At 37.3% G+C, this 18,839-nt stretch overlaps 1 protein-coding gene across 1 annotated transcript; it reads right to left on the bottom strand.

Annotated features, from left to right (window-relative positions):
* Positions 1-3,584: 3,584 nt before the first annotated feature.
* On the bottom strand, positions 3,585-4,619 carry LOC131648727 (uncharacterized mitochondrial protein AtMg00810-like). The gene has a single exon (XM_058918455.1). It carries the CDS (start codon positions 4,617-4,619, stop codon positions 3,585-3,587), a length of 1,035 nt encoding a protein of 344 aa, XP_058774438.1.
* Between the last annotated feature and the right edge of the window lie 14,220 nt (positions 4,620-18,839).

Genomic DNA, 18,839 nt, shown 5'->3' with positions numbered 1-18,839 from the left:
GCAGCACCTCTCCACTACTCCACTCAACCCTGCAAGTTTCAAAAACATAGCCGCACAAATCAGAACAAGAACCAAATCTCAAACCTTTCTCCAAAACTCACATCCAAAACCACCTGCATATTTTCACATCCAAATTAAACTCTGCATAAAGTAAACTTATCTTCCTCCAAAATTTTCACATCCAAAACCACCTGCATAATTTCTCCACGTTACAACTTTCATTGAGTCTAACATCATACAAAGAAAACTATTAACTTCACCATACCAAAACCATTCACACAGAAACAGAGGAAGAAAAATTAGAGATATGCTGCATATTACTCCAACTTCATTCTACAGAAATTAAAACGAGCTTCCTCCAAAATATGTCACCATAGATCCAATTTTCATCTTCATAAAGATCCTTCATAGATTCCAATCTCTATAAGCATAAATCATACCATATATGTCATCTTCATCACCATTTCGAAGCACAAAAACTTAACTGGAAAATATCATCACTGGTTCACCTTCAAAAACCTGCTTCAGAACTGGTCTACACAATTTTCAATCCATATTATTAGCTCAACCATAACTTCATCAAGTTCTTCATTACCGATTCCTTTGAAGCAACAAACCCAGAGACGCATCACAGAAAGACGAATCTGAACTCTGCACCCAAAGTTTCATGCGAGCTATTCACGAATCGATTTCGAACGGAGGAAAGACGAATCGAACGATGTACCGGAGATATCCCGAATAAATCTTCATCTTCAATAAGAGAGACGATCAAAGAGGAATGACTCAAAGCTTTGTATTAAAGTTTAGGGTTCCCAATTTTGTTTGGACTTCATGATTTCTGTGTTGGTTATTTGTTTGTGCGTGTTTGAGGAGACCGAGTGAGAGCGTTTGAGTTTGAATCCGAGAAAGATGACGTTTTCTTGGTTGTTGTTTGTTTTGTTTGAGTGAGATTCAGAAGAACAGAGAATACAGAGAGTGAATCGATTGAGTCATGAGGAGAAGAGAGGGAGAGAATCGAGTGATGCCGAGAGAGAGAGAGAGAGAGAGAGAGAGAGAGAGAAAGAGAGCGGAACTGAGGATTTTTTTTGTGTGTGGTAGTGTTCTATTTTGTTGGTTTGAATACAGAGATATAGAAGCAGAGAGAGATGCCGTTTGGGAAGAACAAAGGAACAGTGTTGTTGTTGAAGCAGAGAGAGATGACGTTTGGGAAGAACAAAGGAACAGTGTTGTTGTTGAAGCAGAGAGAGAAATTAAAGAAGGTATGAACAGTGAGAGGGTTGAGGGTAAAATTGTCCTTACATAAATGAATAAACACATGTGGCATTTAAAGAAAATGGAAAAAAACAGAAAAACAATGACACATCAACATTTTGGATGACTTGGCATGGGGAAGGTTTTAATAGTGACTTTTTCAAAATTATAGGGTCATCCATGTGACTTGTTTTTTACAAGGAGATTTTTCGTAAAGGCCCCATATGGCAGGGGATAAATAGCTATTAACCCTAGTTTTATTAACTAAAAAAGAAATGATTAATTGAATTAGAAGGAAATGATTATTGAAAAATGAAATAAAAAAGATTTTGAATGGAAAAAATGGAATTCGCAAATAGAAATAGAAATGAAGGGTGTGAAATGAAAATGGGTTTATGAACAGAAAAGCCAAGCACAAAGCAAATACAAAACCCAAAAGTATTAGTCATTGCTGATTAAAGGGGCCAGTGGCAACGCCTGGGTCCATTGGATCATCTCCATGGTCAAAGGATCTAAGGACTGCGGGTGTGGACAAGTGTCCAGGGGAATTAAAAAATAAAAGAAAAAAGAAAAATAACAAGGGTAAAGAAAGAGATGAAGCACATGATAAATTAAAACTCAATTTTCTCCCCCTCTCTCTCTTCATAATGCCTCGTCCTAAACACATTTCCATGAGGTTATGTTGAGTTTATGATATCTATTGGAGAAGGAGGGGGATGTCTAGACTGTGAACTCGCAGTTCCTTGCAAAAGTGTTTACAATTGCATTCTTGGCATACCATTCGCAACTACTTTCTATATTATGGCTTTGTCAATCCACCTCAAGCTTATATTTGACATCCCTTATGGAGAACCAATTACAGTCAATACTAGCTTGGAGGGATCCAAAAGGATATAAGCATACAACAATATTGAAGTAATTATAAAGAGTTACCGTCCTTAGAGACTAGTAATCAAGTATCATTTTTTATCCTATTGATACTTATCTAAGACTATGTAATAAGTAGGGGTGATCGTATCCGAACCAATCCAAAAGCAAAACCGCAAATCGAACCAATCCAAACCGAAACCGCAAAAAACCGCATTTGGTTTGGATGATTTTGGATGAGTTTTGGACTGAACCGCGCGGTTCGGTTTGGTTTGCGGTTTGTATTTTACAAAACCGAACCAAACCGAACCAAACCGCATGTTTAACTTAAGTTTTGAATATTAATAGTTAAGTTATTATCTTTCCAAATCTAATTGCATAAAGCCACACCTCACGTTTTGAATTTTAATAATTAATTTATTAACTTAAGTTTTGGCATAATCAACTTAGTTTTTGTATTTTATTGAGCTACATATATATGTAATTGTCTACTGTCTAATATATGTATTTCATTTATAATATATTTTTAGTTCTCTACTGTTCTTATAATATAATTTCTTTTGTATGGTATAATATCATATATTATATTGGCATTGAATTCTTTCTTTTTTCCTTTTATCTCAGTACATTTTTATTTTATAGTGTAAACCGCAATCAACCGAACCGATCCTAACCGCATTGGTTTGGTTTGGTTTGGATTGGATGACTTATTAAAAATCAACCGAACCAAACCGAACCGCATGCATTTTTATCTCGCGGTTAGGATGACTTTTATGCTCAAAACCGAACCAAACCGCACCGCGAACACCCCTAGTAATAAGTACTTCTTACGCAAAAATGTAAAAATACTTGATTTTCTTAATAATAAAAAATAATAATCCAAAACTATGGTTCTTGTACCTTAACTTCACTCATACAAATTTCAATATCAATTGTATCGATAATTGTGATTTTTGTATAAAATACTAAAACTAGTGGTAACTCAATGAAACTAGTGGGATTGGTTAGCAAATTTATGGAAATCCAAGGTTTTTCATCTATTTGCATCAAAGAGAATCTTGAGATACATTAGAGGAACAACAGACCATGAAATACTTATGCCACATCAACAAAACACTAGAATGGAGGAAAACGTTTATGGTTATTCTAACTCATATTGGAGTGATGATCAAGATGATAGAAAGAGCACATAAGGTTATTTGCTTTTGTTTGGAATAGCATCAATTTCAAGGAGTTAAAATAAGTAAGAAATTGTGGCTTTATTTGTTAGGGTAAAGGTGGTGATTAGCTTCTCATTTCATAGGTCAATGCCTTATATACACAAGTACAATAGGATGCAATAGCTAAATCACAGAGGCCCAGTCAATTGGCCTTTAAGCCCAACAAACCCTCCCTTAAGTTGAATATCACAACAGATATCAACTAAAACAACAAACAAGAAAAAGAAGATACAACAGTAAGTAAAATTACATAAGGGAACTAATATCACACATTCCAAGTCCCTCCCTTAATCTGCAGAATGTTTCCAGCTTTAGAGCCTTGGTCATGATGTCTGCAAGTTGCTCTTCAGATTTGCAATGCTTCAGTTCTACAATTTCATCCCTGCTTAATTCTCTAAGGAAGTGGTATCTCACATCAATGTGTTTAGACCTCCCATGCATGACTGGATTCTTTGATAACTTTATGGATGAACTATTGTCACAGTACACAATCGTGTTCCCAGTTTGTTCTTGCTGCAATTGCTTCATTATAGCTCTCAACCACACACTTTGACATGCACAAGAAGCAGCTGCCACAAATTCTGCCTCAGTGGTTGACAGAGTAACTATGGGCTGTTTTTTAGAACACCATGATATAGCTCCTGATCCTATAGTAAAGACATAGCCTGATGTGCTTCTCCTATCATCATAATCTCCAGCATAGTCAGAGTCTGTCCATCCTACCAATTTCAAATTTCCATCATCACTGTGCTTGTACAAAATTCCATAACTCATAGTGCCTTTTAAGTATCTCAAAATCCTCTTGATAGCAGCTACATGTAATTCAGTGGGCCTTTCCATGTACCTTGCAGCAAGACATACTGAGAAAGCCATGTCTGGTCTAGTTGCCAATAGATACATCAGACAACCAATCATCTGTTTGTAGTAGGTGGCATCAGTAGGCTTTCCATGTTCATCTTTGATAAGTTTACATCCAGGCACCATTGGGCTGCAAACCTTGTTACAATCAGTCATTCCAAATCTGCTCAGTATCTCAGAGGCATATCTGTGTTGATGAATGAAGATTCCTTGTTGGGTCTGATTCACTTCAACCCCCAAGAAATACTTCATTTTGCCTAAGTCAGTCATGGCAAATATCTCCTTCATAGATTCCTTGAATTGTTTCATCATTTGTTCATTGTTTCCAGTGTAGATTAAGTCATCTACATATAGGCTAACAATTAGAATCTTGTTTTTTCCTTCACACTTAACAAACAGTGTGTGTTCATGAGAACACTTCATGAATTTTTCAATGATAAAATAAGACTCTATCTTGCTGTACCAAGCCCTAGGGGCTTGTTTTAATCCATATAATGCCTTCTTGAGCTTGTACACCTAATTCCTATTCTTTGTTTCAAAACCCAAGGGTTGATCTACATACACATCTTCAATTAGTTCACCATGCAAGAATGCACTTTTAACATCTAATTGAAAAACACTCCAACTCTTGAAAGCAGCTAGAGAGAGTATAGTTCTTATGGTATCCCACCTGGCCACAGGAGCAAATACTTCATTAAAGTCAATGCCATATCTTTGAGCATATCCCTTTGCTACAAGCCTAGCCTTGTGCTTCTCAATTTTTCCCTCCTCATTATATTTTGTCTTGAAAATCCACTTCACCCCAATAGATTTTATACCTTGTGGAAGTTTAGTTAATACCCAAGTGTCATTCCTTTGAATTGAATCAATTTCTGACTCCGTTGCTTTTCTCCATACTTCATGTTTTACATCTTCATCATAAGTATCAGGATCTTCTTTAGAGCTAAATAGGGCAAGGCTTTGCATTGAATCATGTTGATCTTCTGTGACATAATCTCTGAGGTAACTAGGTGGTTGTCTTGTCCTCGCAGGCCTTTCTTCCACACTGTCACTGTCACTGTGTTCTTCTCCAGCTTCTTGTCCTTCTTCTGTAATGTTGTCATCTGCACCATTGTTTCCACCAGTTTCATTAACAGCTTCAATCTCATCTTGGCTATCTAGTGCCTCACTAATTTGCTCTACTTCATTGTCAGCAATCTGATTTTCTCCCCTGCTGTTACCTTTGTTTCCCCAGTCCCGGCTCTTATGTTCTTCAAACACAACATCTCTGCTGATGATGATCTTTCTTTCAGTTGGATTGTACAATTTGTAAGCCTGGATTCTTCGCTAACACCAAGGAGAATGCACTTTGTACTCTTCCCATCCAATTTCTTTCTCTGCACATCTGGAATATGTACATGTGCCAGACAACCAAACACCTTGAAATGATGGACTGAGGGTTTTATACCACTCCATGCTTCTTCTGGAGTCATGTTCTTCACAGCAAAGGTAGGACATCTGTTCATGACATAAGTGGCCCAGTTTACAGCTTCAGGCCAAAATCTCTTGGGAACACTTCTAGCTGACATCATGCTCCTGACCATGTTCAAAATAGTCCTATTTTTCCTTTCAGATACTCCATTCTGCTGAGGTGTGTAAGCTGCAGTTAAGTGTCTTTTTATCCCTTGTGCACTACAAAATTCATTGAAAGTTGTTGATGTAAATTCTCCACTATAATACAGTGAACTGACTTTATCGGAATGTACGGTAAGCAAGAATCGCCACCGACTTTTATTTTATCCAAATTAGGAAAGGCTAAAAGAACAGGAAAGACCTTTGAAAGATTTTGAGTTCGGGGGTAGGTTATACAAAGGGAAGGTGTGTGTAAGGCACCCTTTGCATCCATGGTTATCCATGGGCTCTTAATTGCTTAGCTCACTTGTTTGTTTGAACTGTTTGAAAAGTGTCGTGTGTGAATAGTAAAAAGATTTCGTTAAGGACTTTAGCTTGTAAGTAAGCGTAGCCTTGTTTTGAAAATGTTTTTGAAAGAGAGGTGTGAAAATTAATTTGAAAGTTGAATTGAATGTGAGCAAGCAATTAAGAACTACCTACCCTAAGTTTGTCTTTCGTGTTCTTTAAGCTTTTCGGGCGAAAGGATCTATCCACACCATGAGAGGGCAGGAAGTCTTTCAATTGGATGTGCGGGTCATCGAAGGGTCATCGAGAGTAATCGTTCACCACAAGATTGTCCCTTGCCATAAAGAGGGCAGATAGTCTAAGGGAAGGATATAATAGTCTTTTAAGGCAACAGTAAGGATACCTTAGCATTCGAAGGGACTATCACCATTTAATCGAGGGACGAGATCATATTTATCGTAGGCAACTCGAAGGGACTATGATCTTTTATCGGAGGGACGTGGTGATTTTTGAATCGAAGGCAGCAAGCTAAGGTATCCCTACGCTCGAAGGGACTTGACTATTTAATCGAAATCAAAGGCAATAGGCAATAAGAGGGGTACCCTAAAGGTGAGTGTGTGCAGCAATCACGTGGTTTGAATTCAGTTATGATATCTTGATTAAGGTGAGCTATCATTCAGTTAATTAATCTTGTCACTCCCTATTTTACTAACCACGCAGAGAATATATTTACGGAAAAATAAAGTACGGAATTTAAATCCTACGCTATTACATGGCTTCGGGGTTGGGGAATACATAATAAAAACCGGGGGATGCGGAAAACAGAAATTAAATCCTAATTACTATTACATTCGAAGATTTGCAACCTATACAGCTTCTAGAATTTAAATAACAGAAATTAAATAATTAAATAAATAATTAAATAACAGCATAATTTAATAAAAGACGAAATTTAAACAAACATGCGACATTCAAGAGTTTGGAGATGAGAAGAGAATCGTGAATTGAATTTTAAGTTTTTGAAAACAAATTTGTGGTGATAAACCTTAAATCTTACAAGTTAAAGGGAAAACCTAAAATTATGTTTATGATTAGTTTTAACAAGCCTAAAAATAAAATGTTAGCCTAATGGAGAAAACACCAACCCTACCGTTAATGGGCAACACTTACTAAGTTATGATTTTTTAGAGTAATTTACGAACCTAGGATTAATTATAAACCTAATTAATAAAAATTATTTAACCTAAAATTAAATATTAAACCAAAATTAGTTAAAATTATTAAACCTAAAACCTAATTTAATTATTAAATTAAAAAATCTAATTCTATAAATAAATTTGTTGTTATTAAAAAAAACCAAGAGTTTTTAAAAGGATTGATAAAAAAAGGTTTAATTAGAAGAAAAATATGAGAAAAATAAAAACAAACAACAACAAAAAAAGAAAAAAGAAAAGGATTTAAAAACCTGGGCGTATAGGATCCTGTGTGGCTGTCCGTTGGGTGTCCACGGTAGGCTTGCAGGTTGTGTAGCCCTTGGATCTTGGTCTGAGGAGATCCATTGGTGTTGATGAGAGGGTGCGCTGTAGACGCGCGCAGCCTGAGCACACTGGATCTGCGCGTTTAAATTGAGAGAAAAAACTTGTCTTCTGCCTGGATCGAACTGGGTATCCTGGGCTTGCCAAAGGTTACGCATGGCCGCTTGTGCTGTGTGTTAAGTCATATATTAAGCCAAAAATCAAATGATATATACAAAGTATAATTCAAATGAGAAATTCAAAATTCAAAATAAAAGTTAAGTGTGGGCCCCCTTGTGATCACGCTGCAACCAATGGATGAGGGAGAGAGAACGTTGATTCTTTGACTGGCCTATAGTATTCCTCCACGCGCTATCAGAGAGAGAGAAAGGATCAAAGTTGTTGACTGGCCATTGATGGCCTTCCACGCGTTATCAAATGTCTCAATTACTATTCATCATCTTCCTTATTCATTTAGCTGCGAATTTTCCCGGATTCCGCTATGAATTCTGCAACTCATGTTCGTAGCAAATTCTGGGAGAATCAAAACCTGCAAAACTCAAAGCTACCGAGAATAGTAATTACCTAGATCCACTAATTATCGTGCTACAATTTCAGTGGTGGTGCTTATTCGTCCTGAAACGAACAGTAGCTACGAATTCGAAACTTTGCATCCTTGATGCCCTAGTAATGGTGTCACCGTGTTCTTACATGTAACTTCGCATGTAATGAGAAAGACCTGTTCTAATTGTTCTCCTGAACACAAACATACACACAAAACACATTAATAAGACATAAAACTATTGCTTTGAGCTTTGGAGAAGCTTACCTACGGTGGAGGTAGTGCACAAATTCTGGGCGTGATTGGCTTTGTTCCACACCGTGAGTGAACTCTTGGGAATCTCAGGGAACTGATAGGCTGAATGTAAATCGTTCAAATTTGCTGCAACCTTGTTTTTTACTATGCCCTTATTCTTGAATATGTTTCACGTTAAAACCCTAACCTCCTCCTCCTATTTTTTCGTCAAGAATTCGTGTCCTAATGTGCTGAGTTTGTTGTGATTATATAGTGGGATAAATTAGGGTTGAAACTTTGGGAAAGAAATCATTTGATTGATGATTGAAAATATTAGAAAATTTTGGTTTTATTTTGTATGAAATCTTCCTATAATTGACCAATCTCCTTTTCAATCTTTCTTGAACGAATTTGGCCTTCTATATGATGATATTTGGACCATTGAATGATTAAATGTGAGCCCATATAATTTATCTTATTATTTTTATGATTTTACTTAATTAATTTAGCTTTTTAATGCATAAAAACCCAAATAAATTAAATAAAGGTCATAAAATATGAGAGCAATCTTATGGGTCCCCTATTAATGTCATGAAGATGTTTGAAGTCCAAAACCTGGGCCCAAAAGTTTAAAAACCCAAGAATATGCAATTAGGGTTTCATGCGCTTCTTGATTTTTAGCCAACTTGTGGAACGCGTAACTCCCTCATTTTTAATCATATGAAGGTGTTCTCATACTTTTTAGAAAGCTCAAAGAGTCCCTTAAAGGATACTTTTGGTTTCATCTCAATTGAGTCTTCCATGTTCATGTTATGAGCTTTGAGAAAAATGACTTTTTGCGATCCTTTAGAAGGACCTGTAATGTTTTGGCTCATATCTCCCAAATGGTGCATTTCTGGCCTTGGCATGTGAGAGACAAAGTTGTAGAGAATTCAATTTTATTCAAAATGAGATTTGATGGGAAATTTCTGATGTTCCATGTGAGAGTTATGGCTGGTCAAAGTTCAGTTGATTTTCTCCTATACAAACCCTAATTTAGAAACTTTTTGATTTGTTGATTTCTGATCTTTCCTTGATGAACCATGATCAATTCTTGATCAAATGGTGAATGATACTTCAAGATAAGGATGTTGACAAAAAAATCAGGAGTTTTGACTGTACTTTGACCACAGTTGACTTTTAGGTCAAATCAGTCGATTGTTGACCATTTGAACTTTTGACTGAATAATCTTATGAATCAGAGCTTGCAATTTGGCATGAGGATCCTTTGGGGCGTATGAGAGACCAAGGGTTCTATTTGAGGTCTTGTAACTTGATTTTGTTTTTGAAGAGATCAAAACCCTAGTTTGAGGGTTGTTGTTTAGGAGAGTGTACAGTCAGTCAAGTCTTGAGCTTCTGAGTTTGAGTAAAGATGTGGTGGGCAAATTTGGAGGTATGACAGCTGCCCCTGTTCAATTTTCTTATACTTGAGGATGTAGATTGGTTTATATGCCAGTCGGAATCTGAGGGTAGAAGAGGATTGAACACTAGAATACCCAAGAATTTGCCCCTGCTGATGATGAAGGGACTTTTGTCGGAGATGGGCTTGAAGATGCCATCCAGGTGTATGATGGAGATGGGCTTAAAGATGCCATCCAGTAAATCATGCATTAGATTATGTTTGTAGTGTTTGAGAAGTAGTTGTTTGAGTGTTGATCGTGTCATTACTGTTCGTAGTAGACGAATTGGATCTTTGAAAGATGATCATGTCTACACCGTTCGTGATGATAGAATTAGATCTCTTGTCGTGTCAGCACCATTTGTAGTAGCTTGTCGTACCCCAAAATTTGCCCATGTTATTTTTCACACACAAAATCAAATCAAAACACAAAGCTCCAAAACACACTCTCCTGTACAAAAGCTCTGAATTAGGGTTTGACTAATTCAATGGAAAATCATTGAATCAATGGCTCAAGGTGGTTCCATAGGGTCACCAACATCCCAAAGAATCTCTATATAAAGTTTCAAGTCAAACAGAGCAAATTTAGTCCCTCAAATCCTGATTAGGTCAACAGTCGACTCTCAAGGGTAAAACAGTCATTTCAAGACAAAATACAGTCAAAGTTCAAGATATTTTGTCAACAACATCCTCATAACCCTAAAATCATCATTTGATCAAGGGTTGATCATGATGATGCAAGGAAAAATCAGAAAAGTCAAAAGTCAAAAGTTACTATTTTGGGCATGAACAGAAAAAGTCAACCAAACTTTGAAAATTCACCAAATATTCATACTTCATCAGAAAAATTCCCACCAAAGCCCATTTTGAAGGGAATTCACTCCTCTATCCAATGGGCCAAGAATCAGAGCTCATAGGTCAATGGTTTAAGAGATATGGCTTCATACATTATAGGTCCTTTTCAAAAGTCAACAAAAAGACACTTTTTTCAAAAGGACACACAAGGAGCATGGAAAATGATTTTGATATGAGACCAAAGGCACTGGTTAGAGGACTCTCTAAGGTTTCTAAAAAGTCTTATAACACTTCCATACCTCAAAAAATGAGAGAGATAGGCCTTGTTAAAGTTGGACTATTTTGGAAAGAAAAATGTGAAAGAATTGAATACTTTTTGCAAAAGGGCCCAAGTTCTCTTGATCCAATCTTGCTACACAAGTCATCCAAGGCCCAAAACCTTTTCCCACGAAATTATAAGTTTTACTTGATTTATTATGAATTTTTAATTCATTTAAAAAGGATTAAAATCAAATAAATTAAAGAGAAAATCAAATATTTGTATAAGATATGATTTGGATCTATTTTTATCATCAAATATGTCCCATATCCAATGTAATTTCGTGCACATATGATTGGGAGAAGATTGAGTCAATATCGGCCATAATTGGAAATTTCTAAAGCATATTTTCAATCAAATTTCTCAAACTTGCAATTCAAGATTCAAGAAGATTTGGTCAGGTTTTAGTTGCCCTAATCAGTCTCATATAAATACAAAACAAGTGCAGATGGCAAGGAGGAGGTTTTTTTGGCAGCTGTGAGAACCCTAATATAGTTTGCAAAAGTGGAAGAAAAATAAAATTCGATTTCCAGGTGCAGATCAATTCAGGCGATTTGAAGCATCCTAACTCGTGCCTTGGTGTTCACTGAACTTGTGGCGATCAAAATCGAGCCATCACGCATTCAGAATTACGTCCAGGAACTCACGGTTTGTCATTTTTTTCTTGAAGTCGATTATGCTAATTCATGCATTCTTTGTGAAATTCAATTGTATATTCTGGATTATGATGATGTTTTGATGGTATCTGGATGTTTAATTGCGTTTCTATGCACGTTTAGGGCCTGCGGCCATGTTAGGGTTCGTGTCTTTGAAATTAGGGTTTTACGTATTAGACCGAATTAGGGTTCAATCTTGATATATACGAGTTCGTGGCAACGAGACAAGCGTAACCATGGTCTTAATTTTAATTTTCTATGCTTGTATGAGGTTTTGGTAAATGACAGGTATAATAGATACGTTTTCTATAACTATCGTATAAAAAGCGCTGTAAAAGACAGCAATCCAGGTTACAACGAAGAAGATGATGAGGTGTCATCAATCCATTGGACCAATTTGAATTTCGCGCGTGTGTTTTCCTTTAATGCCCATTGCTTGTTCATTATGTTACGAGGGCGCACGTTTATCAACCAATGCATCTGGTTGAGTTGGCAAAGACCAAAAGGGGGAGTCTGAGGGTGCGAGTTCGACTCCCCGTCCCTTCAATTTTTTCTATTGAATTAACAAGTTGAAGAATCTAGTGCACTCAACCTGGAGATGGACACCATACGTCTTAGTTCATCAGCCCACGGATCATTCTTGATTCAGATCCCACGCTAATCAACCGCCAGTCTACCATGGACTTCTCAGGCCACGCACACATAATTACAGCTAAGAATTCTCTAATTTCTATTTTATTTACTTTTAATTATATAATCTATCTTTTATACATATTATTCTTTTCTTTTCTAAAAATAAAAAAAACTTTCTTTTCCTTTAAATAAAATTTGTTCTAATATTTTTCCTTTTTTTATAAAGAAACATTAATAACAAAAATGATTTATTTAATATTAATTATTAAATAACTTTATTTTAATTGTTTAAATTAGTTTAATGTGTTTAAACTATTTATCTATTTTTATTAATTTTTATTAATTGTATAAATATTTTCAAAGCTCATGTATATATTATTTAAACTCTAAAAAAATCATAAAAATATATTTCACATTCGATTTTATTTTTTCCTCGATTTAATTAATTAGGTCGTTCGACCAATCATTAATCAAGTTATTTTCTCATTTAAATTCGTACCCTCTTCAGGGTTTGCGAAGATCATACCCTACACTGAATGTTTTCTTTGCCTTGCCTTTTCAGGATTGTCTTTCAAAAGCTCCGACTACGCGCCCGATCCAAAACACAAAGTTAAGTATTCTATTCAATTCAATTTAAATTTTTATTTGGTTTATTTTTGAAATTACGATTTGTTTCGCCTTCATCTTTGTTTTGCCTTGACTCTTTTCAGGGTTAGCAACATGATTCTTTCCGATCACGCGCCTTCAGAACCCAAAGCTAAGTACCCTATTTATTTTTCAAAGTCTATTTTATTAGGGTTACCTTTTGAACACTGCATACACTCACATCTATTATTTTGCATTTGCCCTTGTTTCAGGGTTTACCTTCGACTCCAACCATATCAGATCAAACTCGAAAGCTAATTCTCAATGGTCAGAGTCGACGCTTCTGGCAAACCCTTGCCCTCAACCCTGTCAGGAAAATGCCAAGCTAAGTACCTTCTCTCTATTTCACTTTTAATTTATCATTTTATTTTTCTTCGTGATTAATGAAGTTTGCCCTCGAACCGATAATGCACTCACTGTACTTTGCCTTCTTGTTCTTCCTCCTTTTCAGGTTTATCAATTGCCAAAGCTACGTCATTGGTAACCCTAAACCTCATTTTATTTTATGCCTTTTATTATTATTACTTGTGTCAAACCCCATTGGGGATCCGCTGGTTTCATTGTCCCCTTCCCCTTTATTGCTTTATATTATTGCGTGGTTAGTAATCTTAGGGAGTGCAAGCCTTAAACTGAATTAGAATAACTAATTAAAAGATAAATATCTGAATATAATCACGTGATTGTTGCACACACGCACGCTTTTGGGGTAACCTCTCTGTTGCCTTGTTGCCTTGTTGCCTTGTTGCCTGTTGCCTGTTGCCTGTTGCCTTCGTGTTTTTTGCAGAATAAGCCATGTCCCTCGAATACGAGGATACCTCAGCCTGTTGCCTCGATAATTAAAAGGTCATACGACCCTAAATGATGCTGCCTTCGATACACAAAAATGACCTCGACCCTCGGAAGTTGCCTACGGAAAAAGGCTGAGGTATCTTCTGGCTGCCTACGAAATGGCTTATTCTGATCCTTGCCTTAGACTACCTGCCCTTCTATGGCATGGGACAGTCTTATGGCAAAGGATGCTTCGATGACCCTTCAACCTCCAAACGAAAGGCTTCCTGCCCTCTTATGGCAAGGATAGACCCTTTCATTCTGAAAGGCTAAAAAGAGACCTATCATCTGAGTTTAAGGTAATTGCCCCTAATTGCCTTGCAATGCTCAAATCTTTTTATTATATTCTTTCTCATAATTTTTCAAAAGGGCAACGCTTATTCACAAGCTAAAGCCCCTATCTCTTTCATCTACATTTTCTAAACAAACGAGCAAGCAAAGCAATTAAGAGCCCATGGAAAACCATGGATGCAAAGGGTGCCTTACACCTTCCCTTTGCATAAATTACCCCCCGAACTTAGATTTTCTTTAAAGGTTTTTTTCTGTTTCTTTTTGCCTTTCCGAATATTGTTTGGATAAAATAAAAGTCGGTGGCGACTCTTGCTTACCGCGACATTTCGATTAATAAAAAGTCAGTTCACCGTATTACAGAACTGGCGACTCTGCTGGGGATTTTTCGATTAAGAGGGGTTACCTTAAAAGTTTAGGATTCACTTAAATGTTTTCTATTGTTTGTTTTGCTTGCTTTACTTTTGCAGGGCTGTTTTGGGTATTCTGTTGTGTGAAAGATCCTAACCCGGATCTGAGTACCTTAGGTATGTGGCATGAGATCAGGGAGACTGTACGACATGTATCGTTATGGTTGAACTGGTGGCCACCGTTAGTGTGACACTTTGGTTTGTCCTGATGGCCCTTGAATTTGATCGAGGAGACATTTGGCTACCGCGTGGTGTCATGAGCACTAATTCGCCCCTAGAACCTTAGTCGAACTTGACTTTGGCTTATAAGAAGTAGCGAGATGGCTGGCTTTGGATTCTTGACTAAAGCCGGTTGATACTCGATGCTACACTCATTGAGATTAGACTCAAGGGATGTTTTTGGCTGGCCGATTGTGCGCTATGTTGAGACAATGCCCACGAGAAAGATCAAGGATATGAGCACCATAGAACCTGGTTACTTTTAAGACAGGTTGAACCCACTAAACGAAAGGAGGGAGGGTACATACCTTTGAACGTCATGCAAGCCTACCCTTAAGGCAATTGTGTGACTTGCTTGTGTTTGTTAATTACTTGGCATCATAACATCATAACATCATAGCATCATGACATATCATATCCACTAACAAATTTCAAGGACCGAGAAATTTATATTTACACTGTTTTGTAGGACATGGCTTTTTCTACCAGAGATTATGTACGACTCAACTTTGTAGGGATACCTTCTGAGCTTAAGGAGCTCGCCTTGGAAGTCCCTGGAGACTCTAAGTTTGCTGAAAGACATGGTTATCTTCTTCGACTGGTCACCTCTCAATTTGAAGAAGATATGATGAGAGTCTTATGCCAATTCTTTGATCCCGAACATCATTGCTTCACTTTTCCGGATTATCAGTTGGTACCTACTTTGGAGGAGTTCTCAAACTTACTTGGTGTACCTATATCTAAGCATCTGCCCTTTACTGGATTGGAAAGCACTCCGAAACTCGAGACTATTGCTGCTGCACTTCACCTAAAGAGATCAGACATCGCCTCCAACTGGGACATCAAGAATGGAGTAGAAGGTCTCTCAGCCAAATTCTTATTTGGAAAAGCTCGACAATTTCTGAAGGCCATGAGCTACCATGCTTTTGAAGATGTTTTGGCTTTATTAATATATAGTTTGGTTTTGTTTCCTAATCCTGATCAATTCATTGATGTGCACGCAATCAAGATTTTTCTGACTCACAACCCCGTGCCTACGCTACTTGGAGATATTCTACATTCCCTTCACTCTCGTGTCATGAAGAAGCGAGGGACTCTTATGTGTTGCACACCCTTGCTGGCTAGGTGGTTTATTTCGCACCTTCCACGCTCAGTAGTCAGAAACGATCAAAAGATGCAATGGTCTCGAAGAATCATGTCACTTTCTCACTCAGATATCCGTTGGCATGTTATGTCTCAAGAGTACGTCACTATCATCGACCATTGTGGGAAATTCCCTAATGTGCCTCTCCTTGGCATTAGAGGAGGAATCACCTACAATCCTTCATTAGCTCTACGACAATTTGGTTATGCTCGAAGGGATGGTCCTCATCACTTGCTCGTTGAAGGGGTTGTTTTCAACTATGAAGAAGATGTTCGTAATCAACGCCAAGAGTTCATACGCGCTTGGAACAAGGTGTACAGGGTGGATAGCAAAAGTTGGGGGCAAAAGAACTCCCTTCCCTCGGAACCTTATCTTAGATGGGTACGCACTCGCGCTCAACGTTTTGTCATGCCATATCCTTATGTTAGACCTGTGATTGTTGAACCTGAATGTGAAGAAAAGGTTCCTTTGGTTGTTCTCCATCAAGACATGCCCACTGATCTAGAAGAATTACAAAAGTCATGGGTTCAATTGAAAGAAGAAAGGGATACTTTTGAGGCTCAATTCCGCGCCAAAGAGAAATAAGTGTTAGAACTCACAAGACTACTTCAAGCAGAACAAAACGTCAACAACTTCATCGGATCAAAGAGGAAGCGTCCATGGGAGGCTTGAAGAAATTCTAGTTTATTGTTATTATTATTCCTAGTTGTTTACATATTTACTTTTGTAAGCCAAAATGGCAAAGAACCATAAACTAAAGTACAATTTAATTATTATTATTATTATTATTAACAAAGCTTGTTCTTTCTTTCTTGTTTAAAGTGAATTTAAATTTTAAGGTCCTTGAAAACATTGCATATGCATAATCATATCATTCATAAACATCGCATCACAGGTTTCATAAAATCAAATGCCTCATCTTTGTTGCTGTTTATTTCAGTAAGAAAGATGAATCTCGAACAATCTGTCAAAAATCTTCAGGCTCAGAATAACCAGTTCCAAAAAGTAATCTTTCACTTGGCCAAGGGGCAAGAAGAATTGAAGGCACTTCTGATCGAGAAGGAGAAGAATCAATATAAGTATCAAGGTGGTCAAGATAATCAGAGATCCAAGCCTAAGCGGTCATTTACTCCATTACATATGCCGCTGTCTCAAGCTCTGCAACAACTGCTCAATCAGAACTTGATAACTCTGTTGCCTCCATATCCACTTCCTACTAATCCCGCTCCTGGGTACAAGTACCATGCAAGATGTGCTTATCATTCAAACAGTCCTGGTCATGATACAGAGGATTGTGGACCGTTGAAGCACATGATCCAAGACCTCATTGATTGCAAGATCATTGACTTCAATTCACCTGAGAAACCTCATATGGCCAATACTGGGTACAATCGGAAAGGTCGCAATGAACCCAACCAATCTGTGGGGACAATTCTAATCTCTACACCAGTTCAACAACAAAGACACAAGTCAGATACACCTAAGCGCCAATTCGCAAAGATCAATATGACTCTGGCCGAAGCGTTGCAACAATTGCTGAAGAAAGGGCTAATCACCTTGAAGGACCCTCTGAGGAATCCTAGTACTTCCTCTTCTCGTTATAATCCTAATGCAAGGTGTGCGTATCACTCTGATAGTCCTGGACATGACACTAATAACTGTTGGACACTGAAGAATAAGATCCAAGACTTAATCGATGACAAGATCATTAACTGCCACTCTCCCGAGGAACCTCACGTTGTGTACGACCAGAAAGATCACGATGAACCCAACCAATCTGTGGGGACAGTTCTGACCTCTACACTAGCTCCGCAACAAAGACGCAAGTCAGATACATCTAAACGTCAGTTTACAAAGATCAACATGTCACTGGCTCAGGCATTACAACATTTTCTGAGAGAGAACTTGATTACTTTAAGGGATCCTCCTGTAAAGCCTAACACTTCCGCCCCTAGCTACAAGCCCAATGCGAGGTGCGCATATCACTCCAATAGCCCTGGGCATGATACGAATGATTGTTGGCCATTGAAGAACAAGATTCAAGACATGATCGATGCTGGTGAAATTGAATTCTATCATCCCAAGACTCCTGTGGTGATCACTACTCCTATGCCTAATCACAAAAAGATTGATTAATACCTAGAAGGATGAACTTTTTAGATCATTAGATTTACTTTCATTTGCAATTTCTATTCTGTTTGTTTAAACACTCCAATTATGATAGACATTATTTGTTTTAATAATCATCATCAGTGCATTGCATATGTTTGTCTTGAATAAATTATTTCGCTATCACTCTTTTTAAAATTATGTCGTTACTCTGCATATGTTTTGTGATACTCAACTCCTGCTAAGCTGTAAGCCTTTTAAGGGAGGATGACGAGAACGATACCGCAACCTCACATAGTATGCTTTTGAACAGACTATGCTGACGATGTACATGCATTGTTTCAATTCCTAAACAGTGGAGATATAAGGATGTTAATCCCTCGTTAACCCCTTTGAGCCTAAGAAGTAGAAGTTTTCTTTCTTGTACTAATTAAAACCTTTGATTATAACCTGGGGCAGGGTAGTTCTCAGTTAATTTGGCTATGCATTCTATTTTAAGAGAATCATTTAGTACACCTTTCAACAAAGGTTTCAATCACAAGCGTTCATCCACACACATCAAAGAAGTGTTGGAGATGTCAACCAAAAGACAATGACGGTTCATCAATCATTAAACAAGGCAGTCAGTATCTTTCAAAAAGAAAAATGATGGAAAAAACATATATACAAAGAAAAGCCTGCTAAGTCAAAAATCAAAAAGATGACTTAGGCAAAAATCAAGGCATTCCGCTGACTGTAAACTCAAAATAAACAGTTCAGGCAAAAGTTAGGGATATCAAAAAGATGAAAAAAGAGAAGTCAATAAATTCCTGAACAACACAATGCTGTGACTACTAAAAGAAGGAAGTGACTGCCGTCTCAAAAGTTCTCTTTGCTCGTGAACCATCGTCATTACCAAAGGTGTAAATCCAAAAGTCTCTTGGAATCTGAATGCATAAGACGAATCAACTGAG

Source organism: Vicia villosa, linkage group LG2 (assembly GCF_029867415.1).
Source record: "Vicia villosa cultivar HV-30 ecotype Madison, WI linkage group LG2, Vvil1.0, whole genome shotgun sequence".
NCBI classification, from domain to species: Eukaryota; Viridiplantae; Streptophyta; class Magnoliopsida; order Fabales; family Fabaceae; genus Vicia; species Vicia villosa.
This window is presented reverse-complemented; position numbering and strand designations above follow the sequence as displayed.

Coding starts and splice junctions, on each gene's coding strand:
- LOC131648727 (XM_058918455.1), bottom strand. CDS start 4,619: ATGAAGTGTTCTCATGAACACACACTGTTTGTTAAGTGTGAAGGAAAA.